At 37.1% G+C, this 12,050-nt stretch overlaps 1 protein-coding gene across 1 annotated transcript in view; it reads right to left on the bottom strand.

Annotated features, from left to right (window-relative positions):
• Nucleotides 1–249: 249 nt before the first annotated feature.
• Nucleotides 250–12,050, bottom strand: part of SLC6A19 (solute carrier family 6 member 19) — a 251,135-nt gene continuing 239,334 nt past the window's right edge. Inside the window, exon 12 of the mRNA XM_044066125.1 lies at nucleotides 250–1,348. Within this exon, the coding sequence (XP_043922060.1) occupies nucleotides 1,139–1,348 (210 nt within the window). The 3' untranslated portion in view covers nucleotides 250–1,138. The remainder of the gene's footprint in view (nucleotides 1,349–12,050) is intronic.

The following is a 12,050-nucleotide window of genomic DNA, read 5'->3' as shown; positions in this document are numbered from 1 at the left end:
AAGTGAAGCTAGAAGATTTTGAATGTGTGTTTGTCTTGTTGTTCTTCTTTCGGCATTTCCCGGTTAGGGGTCGCCACAGCGGAACTCTGGTCCGCTAATGATTGGCAGTAGATTTTTTATGAGTCCCGAGATGCCAGCTCAATGCCCAACCTTCAATGAAGGCACGCCCATTCTACACATGTTTTTCAAATGCCACTCGACTGCTGGGAGGACATGTAGACTCCACACAAAAGGCGCTCCAGCCAAGAATCGAACGGGAGAACCTCTTGCTGTGAGGTAACAACGCTACCGCTGCACCACCGCAGCTTGAATGTGTGTTTGTCTAATAAGTTGAAATTTAAACATGCATTGTTGGGTTACTTGAAAAATGAATGCAGTAGCAATAACAAGACAATACTACCACCTTATAGCATACCGCTGCTCTGTTTGTTGTTTTACCCTTCTGCAATATTTTCCACATTTTTTGGAATTAGCTTTAATTTGTATGCATGAAACAAAACATAATACTTTTTTTTTAAATATTTCCATTTTTTTACATTCAGAAAAAAAATAAACAGTTAAAACTTTCAGTTACCTTTTAAATATTTAACAGTTTCCATTTTTCACATTCAGAAAAAAAGAAACAGGTAAACTTGACAGCCTTTTTCTACATTAAAATACTTTATATGCAGGAGTGGGCTGAGAATGGTACTTAAAACATAAAAAAAATAAGAATCATGTCCTTTTTGTATCTTCTAGACAAATATAGTATAAGTATTTTATATTTGTTCCTAGCTCTGTAAGAATTTATTTATTGTTTGGAATTTGCTGACAAGTTATACTGCAACATTGTATGACAAATATAATTCATAAAGCAGAATAGTGTGATAAATAGGTTTATTGCACAATTATTAGATATGAAGTTACTTTTCATAAACATACCAGACACATACACCTAGCTGAACCATATTGTCGTTATGATTCCTCTGTCCTACGCCAGCCACTAAGCTATAAGCCTAGCTGATATATGGTGTTAAGAGGTGTTGGACTGCTCCCAGTTTTAGGCACCTGTTAGACTTAGTTCCTTGTTGAACAGTTTCTCGGTGATGGCTGTTGGTGATTTTTCCAATATTTCTCCCCAAACAGTGGGCAAGGCTATTTATACTTCATGTTTTATGTCTCCATTTAAGGTTGCTACAGAACTGGAACCCATCAGTTCTTTGGTGTCATCACCTTTTTTACAGAGATTTCGGAAGAATCTGTATAAACCAAGGCCTGGAATAAATAAGCTGGGCACACCAGCTAAAACAACGATGACAGCATACACAAAATCAGGATATTGCTTCTCTTCTAGTTTGGGGAACTCCTCCTGTTCAAATCCACAAGAAGATCCAGGTTATGGTTAGAAAATAATACATCAGTGAAAAATACAGTAATCATACAGTAGTACATAACATTGTTACATTACATTTACTTGATATCAGAAGACAATAAGTCTAATGATTCTGTTCTTTTAAGTGCTTTAACATTCTACCACCCCTTCATCCCTATTTTCCCCACTTACTTTTTTCATATTTATGACAATGACTACACAAACCACACAGGCTGCTCAGTCTCACTTACTAATGGGTAAAGTAAATAGTTTCTTCATTGAGACAAGTGTCAGAAATGTACCCAGGTTTGTCACCCCAGACTGATCATAAGAGGTGCAATACCTTTGGCTAATGATATTAGCTTAAGTGAAGGCAGAGAGTGAATGCCTCAAAGAAAGTATCAGCCAGAAACCTAGTAAAGCCTCACTAGTACCTATAGTAGTAACTGACCCCCTATTCAAAAGGATAGCTATGGACTTGATATCTATTTATCTATATGACTGTCAGGCACTGGATTGAATGGACAGTGCTCAACACCCAGTAAATTGATGCCATTTGGTCAACACATATAGTCAACAGGTGCCCGAGATTGACAGTTCCCAAGTAGGGGAATATTTCCTTTCCCCAGAGATTGTCTGATCTCGGAGTTAGTATATATAATTAGCAGGGGGTGTGAGGGCACAAGGGGGCTTGCTACCGTGCAAAAACACTTGCTGTTGGTTTAGTCTGCTCCAGGGTAATCTCTAGAGCATGTACAAAATATGTGGGTATTAGTCACTTTGATTTTATGATGTTGCTCTCTCTCTCTCTCTCTCTCTCTCTCTCTCTCTCTCTCTCTCTCTATATATATATATATAGATATCATGTATCCTTTATGAACCATGTTTTCAGGGGGGACCTGAGGTGATATTTATACTATGAGAGGAAATGTGGCCAAGGCAAGGGGAACTTCACATTTTATAGGTTCATAGGTTCATAGGTTCATAGGTTCATAGGTTAGTACTTTTCTTTTCAATAGGTGCCATGGGATCTTTTATAGCCACCGCAGCTACCAACAACTCGATCAGATGTTACCTTAGTTTAACATCTCTCCCAAAGGATGAGAGCATTTCCCTAAGTCATGTAGGCAACAATGACATAGCTTAATAATCCTGTACCATTCACCAAATAATCAGGGCTAATTGTCTTGTAGATGGCCATTGCTAAAGCAAATGACAGACAATTAGCATTACTTTGTACCAAGCTTGTGATACCCCCAAAAATTCTAATGAAACCATGTCTCTAATAGACAGAGGCAGACAGTAATGCCCAAATGAATGCACCCCCCACATAACCTCCAGAAATGTCCTAATGAACATACCGCCTCCTAATAAATGCCCATGATGCATAGGAACACATTCGGGCTGGATTGCATAGATGGGCTTATAAAGACCCTCATGGTCATTAGCCTGCTTAATACCTATGAACCTATGAAGCTCTGGAAACTTTTTTTAAAGGGTTATAGCAGCCTAATGTCGAGTACTATCAGTTAAACAAATAAGAACCTCTTTGCAGCTGTGTACCATCAACAGACATGTGGTTTAGTAGAATTGTTTTATAAGACAATAAAGACACTGTTAAATGAGGCCATTGACTAAAATATTGGGGGGAAATGAGGCCATTGTTGTCACACATCCTATATGCCATGCAGGAGGTATTACAGTCTTCCATGGGGATTTCCCTCTTTCAATTGTTATAGGGTCATCATCCTAAGAGATTGCTGTATCTAGGGGAAACAAATATGGAAAAAAAGTGAAGTTTAACATTGTGCATATGGCTCAAATGCAGAGGAGGCCGGACACCATAATATCACTAGTAAACGAGCAGATGAACTAAGCTTAGTTAGCTGAGGACTACACTTATAATAAGGGTGCAAGAGTCAGAGATTTTCAGTCTGGAGACCCAGTCTTCGTGCTTATACCACCTGTGGAAAGCAAATGTTTGGTCACTTGGCAGGGTCCACATCAAGCAACATAAAAGGAACAGTCCTGAAATAGTTGAATGGTCTGAGACTGAGTAAGTCTGTAAGCACTGTAATTTCCTTAGTTGCTGTAATAACTATCAGAGATTCAAAGACAACTTGAACTTCAGTTTTATTCAGCAACTGTTACCCAAAGATAGTTAACAATGACAGAAAACATTTAGCTTAGAATGAGATACAGTCAAATTATAGAAAATATGAATACCGAAAATAGATTACTAAACTCATAATTTAATAAATAAGAAGTGAAGACACAGCTTATGCCAGAAAATATATGAGATCAAAAGCTGAAAATAAGTAAACATGGACTGGAAAGAGAACTTGAGCCAAGATCACTAAAATAATTCATATAACTGTTGAACCTCCACGCTCATCAAAGGTAGCCAACTAAAAATAGCCTTTGAACATCGTGGAAGCAGGCAGTGCAGGACACTCTTTTCATCACAATGGTAGTAGTTTTCACAGGCACAAGTACAGGGTACTAGTGTGCAAAGGAAAGTAGCCAAAACATTTCAAGATGCACCTTTAAGCACTTAAAGCTCCTGGGAGGTATAGCAGAATGTCTGGGGGGGGGGTCAGTATGGCACCATAACCTCTTAAGTAAGTGGGACCCAAGTCATGTATGGGTAAATATATTAAGACCAAGATTATAAAGCTGTAAAAAAATGGACCAGAAGTCACTGCAAACACAGATGTCCTACAACTGTAAGTAGCCTGTCAGCATAGTTTGCGTTTGCTTCAAGCAGTCAGTCATGGTGTGAGGAAGTCTGAGGTATTATAGCAGTTGAGGTGGGATAAGACCAGAGTATGAACAGTTACCAAGAGATCAGTTTGAAGAATAAGGTGCTTAATCTTGGAAACATTCTTCAGATGCAAACTCAATAATTTACCCACAGGTGGTCCCTACAAGTCACTGGTTATCCAAGATTAAGCCAAAATCATGTATCTTACTAAAAAAACCTCAAGTCTGTTGCCACCACATAAGGGAAATGGCAAAGCAGATAAATCTCTCAGAGTAACATAAACTGCTATGTCCTCAGTTTTGGAGGTATTTAGCTTTGCCCAATCAAGAACTAGCCATTGCTGAATGAATTCCAAGTTATTAACAATGTAATGCATACTTTCCATATTAAATAGGGCATAATCAGCATAGCAATGGCATTTTGGACTTCTCCTTCTAATCAGATCTCTCAGTGGAATTATGCAGACAGTGGAAAGTATAAAGCTCAAGATCAAGTCTTGTTGTCCTCCACACTCCACATGGTATATGAACAAAGACTTCAAACTGAGACCACCCTAGAAGTATGGCTGGAAGGTAGAAAGAGAACCACTTGAGCTCTGTAAGCAAACTGCATTAAGATTGCAATTACTCAATCAATATGCTAAGATCAATGGTGTCAAATGCTGCGCATAAATCCAGCTGGACCAGAGCAGAATAGAAGCATTGTTCTTTGGCCATGAGAAGATCATTCATTGATTGAAAAAAAGCAGCCTCGGTACTACAGAGAGCGAAATCCCAGACTGCTAAGACAAGACTCAGACCTGTCACTTAGCACAGATGATTAAGGTTATGAGCTATTAATGAGCTGCCGCCATTAGTCCAGGGCTTGATTCGCTCAGCCTCCGTTTGTCTGTTGTGTGATTCTGAAGAAGTCATTTAACTAAACACTGCTCCAAAATTAACTCTTAAAAGGTTCATGTGTGCAGTGTGCTTACTTGCTTAACAAATAGCCAAACAGCAAAAGCTGCAAAATCGACAACTTAAGCTTATGTAGAAAAGGAAGGTTAGAGATTAGATGGAAATGATTAAATACTTTGTGGCCCAAATATGATTTGTTAACGGTTCTAACAATAGCCTCCTTCAAGGCACTTGAAAAAACAGACCACAACAAGGACTCTGGTTTCCTATAAATTCTTGTGCCTAGCACATCCTGACTGACCTAAACTAGCATAGATGGAAAAGGGTACAAATCCAAGACACGGAATGCATGTCTGAAATCACAGTTAGGGGTTCATCCTAACTGAGAATAGTAAACACTGGCCAAGAGGATGAACAAACCCTGCCAGAGACTAGAGCAGTTGCCATGGTATCTGGAGAAAAACAAACAGACCTCAGCGTGACAATTATGTCAAAAAAATAAAGTGAAGATGCAGCTCATGCTAGTAATACAATAAAGTTTGTTAGTCAGTGAGGTAGGTTGCATTGCACAACCTGTCCACCACTTGAAAAAGCAAGCTGAGTAAGCCACTGCTAAGATCTCTATGGACAAAAAAGCTTGCCTTCCTAAGAAATCTTTTGGTCTGGTAAATTATATATTGCTCATCCAGACTTGAGTTTTTGGCTCCAAAGACCCACATGCATGTCATGACATTCTGAACTCTGACCTTCATGAATTACAGAATGAAGCTCTTGGTCATGAAACAACTTACACTTCTTTAGTGAGATAGGACATACACAGCTAGAGATTTGCCTATCAAGATGTAAAGATGGAGACTTATAGTCATCTGTCAAGGCATCAAGATTGCAGTATCTTCCTCAAAAAGGAACTCAAGGAGCATATAGGGAAAAACTGTAGGGGGCCAGTAGTGATATAAGTTGTAGTAAGACAGTCCTCCAGTTCAAGATTAGGGTGACTAAAATGCAGTAGTTCCAAACCAAAACAGATGGGCAATTGGTCAGATCATGAAACCAGCTCCAGCACCAAATCAGAGGTCTTCACATCCAGTAGGAAGATCAAGATGACATCTATCCCAAGTTATGTGCTGCACAGGTAACAACCTAATCAAATCCAGATCACGGTGGAACTGGCTTACAGGTAATAAGAAGTCAGAATCCTTTTATTGTTGAAAAAGGTATAAATTACAGAACAAAAATGTCCTGTAATAAAAATAACAAACCAGTTTCGGCTTAACAGCCTTCTTCAGTGTGATTAGCATGAATTCCAAAGTCCAATGTCATGAATATTTATAAGTTACATCCACCAATGACGACAATGATATAATCCAACCCTTAGGTTGAAAACATAATACAGAGTAAAATACCAGGATCTAAGTGTTTTAAACACAGTTTTCAAGTATGAAAGGAAGTGTTATTGGGCTCAGAGTAATATCAACCTATTACAAAACTGTTAATATATATATATATATATATATATATATATATATATATATATATATATATATAAAACATAATTATAAAGCAATAGCATAAAAGTATGTCAAGAAAAACATTTGTATATATACTGAAAGGATAGTATATACAATACATGTATGCATAGATAGTTGCAATATTTATCTGAATTGTTACTGCACATATCCAATTTACTGAAATAAATGGATAGTCAAATATTTTCATATGGAAAAGCAGAAATACATATAACCATACAAAAGTATCTAAATAATGGTATACAAGGACCGAAAAAATATTTTGGATAATAGAAAAATATAAATTAGTGACATGATTACTACCAAAAACAGTCTGACATATCAACCAATATAGGTAACATGGGTATCCCAATTGTAATGCATATCACAACATGTTAGCTGTATTAAACAGTTATTATAATCTTAGTCTATAGTATCCATTATATTCCAAAACATGTTCATAAGTGGTCATTAAGTCCAGGGGGAAAAAGAGCCCCTAGATGAATGATCCAATATTTTTCTTTATGATTGAGGATACTATGCCAACCTTGTATATTGCTCCTGTCACCAGTAATTTTGTCGATGACTGAAAACATAAATTTAGCCTTTGGATGTTTGATTGTGTGTCTGTACAGTGCATTGGTATCCTTCTTGTTCCTGATATCACTCCTGTGTTCACCAATCCTAATTCTTAATGAGCGTGACGTTTGTCCAACATAAAATGCAGAGCATTGACATGTGGCCAGATATATTACCCAAGTGCTAGAGCAGTTACCGAAAATCCTCAGATCATATACCTTGCTAGTATTAGCACATAGATCGATTGGTTAGTAGATCTGAAGAGAGACTAACCACTGAGTGGAATTAAGCACTGCAAGAAGGTTCCATGATCTTTGTTAAGATCCTGGCCGCATATTATGAGAGAGCTATTGATCTCAATATTTCTGAGGTCAAAACTATGAGTGCGGATTGCAAAAAATTTGTTTCACTTCCTTCATATGATACTGGAGTGGCTAAGCTGTCCAAGGAATTAGCTACATTTGAAAAACTAACCAAGGACAGAAAACTTAAAAAATTTAATCGAGATATTATGGATTACAAGAGGGGTAACCCTTTCGATATTCAGAGATCTGTTAGATTTGATGATGCAAACCTTGGAGTAACCAGAGGCAGAGCCAGGAAAAGACACAGATCTATTTTGAAACACAGAGACAAATCTTACACTAGTACCTCGGGGGAGGAGTCCTCTTACACTGACAGTGAAAATGCATTAACATATGAATCTCCCAGGCGAAAAAGGTCAAACTCAAATGTCCTTTAGACAAAGGGGTAAGCGGAGGGGTGGTCGAAAACATAGATGCAGGAACTGGTACAGAATCAATGGAGGGGATGATAACAACTCTACTCAGGCAATAGCAACACAATTTAAGAATGTACTGAACTTGTCTGATACTATTTTAACACATGAACAACATCAATTACTAAATAAAGAATTGGGTTTTGTACCAAGCTTCCTGTGTGATGAATACAATATTGTACTAGATGTAATTAAATTCTGCCGTAACCTTAATTTGAAAATATTTTCTTTAGAACAGGACTCATCCACCTCTCAAAGAACTACTGACTTCAGATTTCACAAATCTCAATTTCTACCACCCATGAATAAACACGTGGCCATATTTCAACAATCTGTTCTACGGGATTTACACTTCCCTCATGCAGAAACACACATCATGAGGGAAAACATAACTCAATCTGAAAAAATGGCACTGGCAGAACTCAGAAATAACCGTAATATAGTGGTTCTTCCAGCAGACAAGGGTGGAGCAGTGGTGATTCTCAATATGGATTATTACATTAATGAGGGTCTACAACAGCTATCAGATAGGCAGTGTTATATGCATATGGGTTATGATCCTACTATGAACTTTAAAAAAGACATAGACTCATTTATTAATTTGGCAGTTGAGGAAGGTATTATTACCTCTAACACAGCCCAACATCTTACAGTAACAGACCCACAGAAACAAATTCTGTATTTACTTCCTAAAATCCACAAGTCTATTACCAAACCACCAGGTAGACCTATTGTTGCTGGCATTGGCTCACTTACGGAACCACTTTCTGTGTTCTTAACGGAACAACTTAAACCATTACTGAAGCAAGTTAGAGCCAGGATACAAAACACAACCCAATTTTTACAAATTATACAGGACACTCAGTTGGAACCTCATTGGTTAATGTGTACGTTGGACGTCATATCCTTGTACACTAGTATACCCCACTGGGTGGGGTTACAGGCCTTACAATTCTGGTTAGAAAAGACAAACCTTTACTCTCCTGGTTTCAATACCCTTATCATTTGTATGGCAGAACATATACTGAACAAAAATGTGTTTTACTTCCAAGGTGAATGTTACTGGCAACTCCAAGGTACTGCCATGAGTGCATCCTTTGCCCCTATCTACGCCGATTTATTTATGGCATATCTTGAGAAATGTCTCATATATAATCCACTACATAACATATATATGGTGGAAATTGATATATGGCGTAGATATTTTAACGACTGTTGGATGGTGTGGCATGCTGATACTATATACCTACACGAGTTTGTAGAATACTTGAATGACATTTGGGGTATACAATTTACCATAACTTCTGACTTACATAGGATCAATTTTCTGGATGTAACGGTTTACAGAAACCATGATCACACATTGAGCACTAAAATTTACAGAAAATACCCACAATATAACACACTACTATATGCATCCAGTATGCATCCACGCCACACCATACGGAACATACCTAAATCACAGTTCCTTAAGATTAAACGCATCAGTTCTAACTGAACTGATTTTGAGGAAGCCAAGACCGACCTTGAAAACAGATTCTTAGAAAGGGGATATAACTTTTTTGATGTCCATTCTGCCAGCACTTGGGCACAGAAACAGGATAGAAACACATTACTTCAATATAAGGTATCGCCACAAACAACACAAGTACCCTGTCTCAGATTTGTCACTACATATGGTAGAAACCACAGTATCATCAGAAATATTTTGGATGATAATTGGAACATCTTACTAGCCAGCAATCATCTTAGGGAAATAATAGGTCCCAAATGTCAGTTTTCATACAGGAGAGGTAGAACATTGGGTGCTCTATTCTCACATTATAAACATAAGGAAAGTGGAGGGGCTAAATTCAAACAGTTAACACTTTCTGGTGATTCACTCCTGGGCACATTTCCCTGTGGCCATTGTATTTCCTGTAACCAGTGAATAAGCTGAAACAATTCACCAGTGCTAATACTAGCAAGGTATATGATCTAAGGATCTTCGGTAACTGCTCTAGCACTTGGGTAATATATCTGACCACATGTCAATGCTCTGCATTTTATGTTGGACAAATGTCACGCTCATTAAGAATTAGGATTGGTGAACACAGGAGTGATATCAGGAACAAGAAGGATACCAATGCACTGTATAGACACACAATCAAACATCCAAAGGCTAAATTTATGTTTTCAGTCATCGACAAAATTACTGATGACCGGAGCAACATACAAGGTTGGCATAGTATCCTCAATCATAAAGAAAAATATTGGATCATTCATCTAGGGGCTCTTTTTCCCCTGGAGTTAATGACCACTTATGAACATGCTTTGGAATATAATGGATACTATAGACTAAGATTATAATAACTGTTTAATACAGCTAACCTGTTGTGATATGCATTACTATTGGGATACCCATGTTACCTATATTGGTTGATATGTCAGACTGTTTTGGTAGTAATCATGTCACTAATTTATATTTTTCTATTATCCAAAAATTTTTTTCGGTCCTTATATACCATTATTTAGATACTTTTGTATGGTTATATGTATTTCTGCTTTTCCATATGAAAATATTTGACTATCCATTTATTTCAGTAAATTGGATATGTGCAGTAACAATTTGGATAAATATTGCAACTATCTATGCATACATGTATTGTATATACTATCCTTTCAGTATATATACAAATGTTTTTCTTGACACACTTTTATGCTATTGCTTTATAATTATGTTATATAATATATATATATATATATATATATATATATATATATATATATGTGTGTGTATATAAACACTTTTGTAATAGGTTGATATTACTCTGAGCCCAATAACACTTCCTTTCATACTTGAAAACTGTGTTTAAAACACTTAGATCCTGATATTTTACTCTGTATTATGTTTTCAACCTAAGGGTTGGATTATACCATTGTCGTCATTGGTGGATGTAACTTATAAATATTCATGACATTGGACTTTGGAATTCATGCTAATCACACTGAAGAAGGCTGTTAAGCCGAAACCGGTTTGTTATTTTTATTACAGGACATTTTTTTCTGTAATTTATACCTTTTTCAACAATAAAATAATTCTGACTGCTTATGCTGGCCTCTTGCGTTCGATTTACATTGGTTTAGCCGAGCATACCGTACTTGCGAGGAGTTCTGTTTGTTTACAGGTAATAAGCTCTCTATTAATACCCTAAAAACTAGTGACAATATTGGGGCCTTTGCAGTGATTCTTCTTCAAACCGGCCTTATTTGTTAGATCCAAAATACCTAGGACTGGGACTTGATCAGCAACTATCCTTCCATTCTAACACAGAGCAGCTCACAGGCAAAATCTTAAATCAGCTAAAAATAACAAACAAAATTTATCTAGCTGATGCAAGCTATGGCATAGTGATCACTATCTCATCACCGAGTTGTGTATGCATTATCTGTGCTCTCTCTGCTGTCCTCTAAAACATTATTCTCCCTCCAGACCTCTCTGAACCTCTAACCAAGACCTACTACAAATCTACAAACCCAAGTCTAAATTTGGACGCAACATGTACAGCTATCACCCCTTTATTGCATGGAATAGGCTCCCACTAGAAATGAGGACCCGTACACATCCTAAACAATTTAAAACAGCCACCAAAGAGCACTTTAAATGTCACTGGTCCAGCCACTGCACTCTCCCTCCTTAACATCTCCTACTTCTCATACCTTAATCTACTTTCTGCCTTTAACTCACTCTTCTCACTAGCTCTCTAATCTTCCTTGACTACTCTTTCAATCTGTTTTATAAAAATCTATTTGCCTCAGAGAAATATTTTATTGTAATTGTCTTGCCTTCATGCAACTACATCATGATAAAACTGGGTTTTTGTAACCACTTACACCAAAAACTATACTCATCTTAATGACATATTTCTTTTTATACATCTTGAAATAGTTATGCTATACTCCTGATTACTGACACTGTATAATACTGTATTGCTACTTAATGCCTTGTAATAATCCTGTAACATTGCTGTTTAATGCTAATTTATAATGAAAATTGTATAATATGTTGGAGCTTTTCTCCCCGTGCCTCCGCTGTAAAAGGGCTCTTCAGCTCAGTCGGACAATCCCAGTCAACAAATGTAAAATAAATAAATAATAAATAAATAAATTGTAGTCCTTAGGACCACTCAAAGGAGAA

Source organism: Protopterus annectens, chromosome 3.part0 (assembly GCF_019279795.1).
Source record: "Protopterus annectens isolate FY-2018-M chromosome 3.part0, PAN1.0, whole genome shotgun sequence".
In the NCBI taxonomy this organism is placed as follows: domain Eukaryota; kingdom Metazoa; phylum Chordata; order Ceratodontiformes; family Protopteridae; genus Protopterus; species Protopterus annectens.
This window is presented reverse-complemented; position numbering and strand designations above follow the sequence as displayed.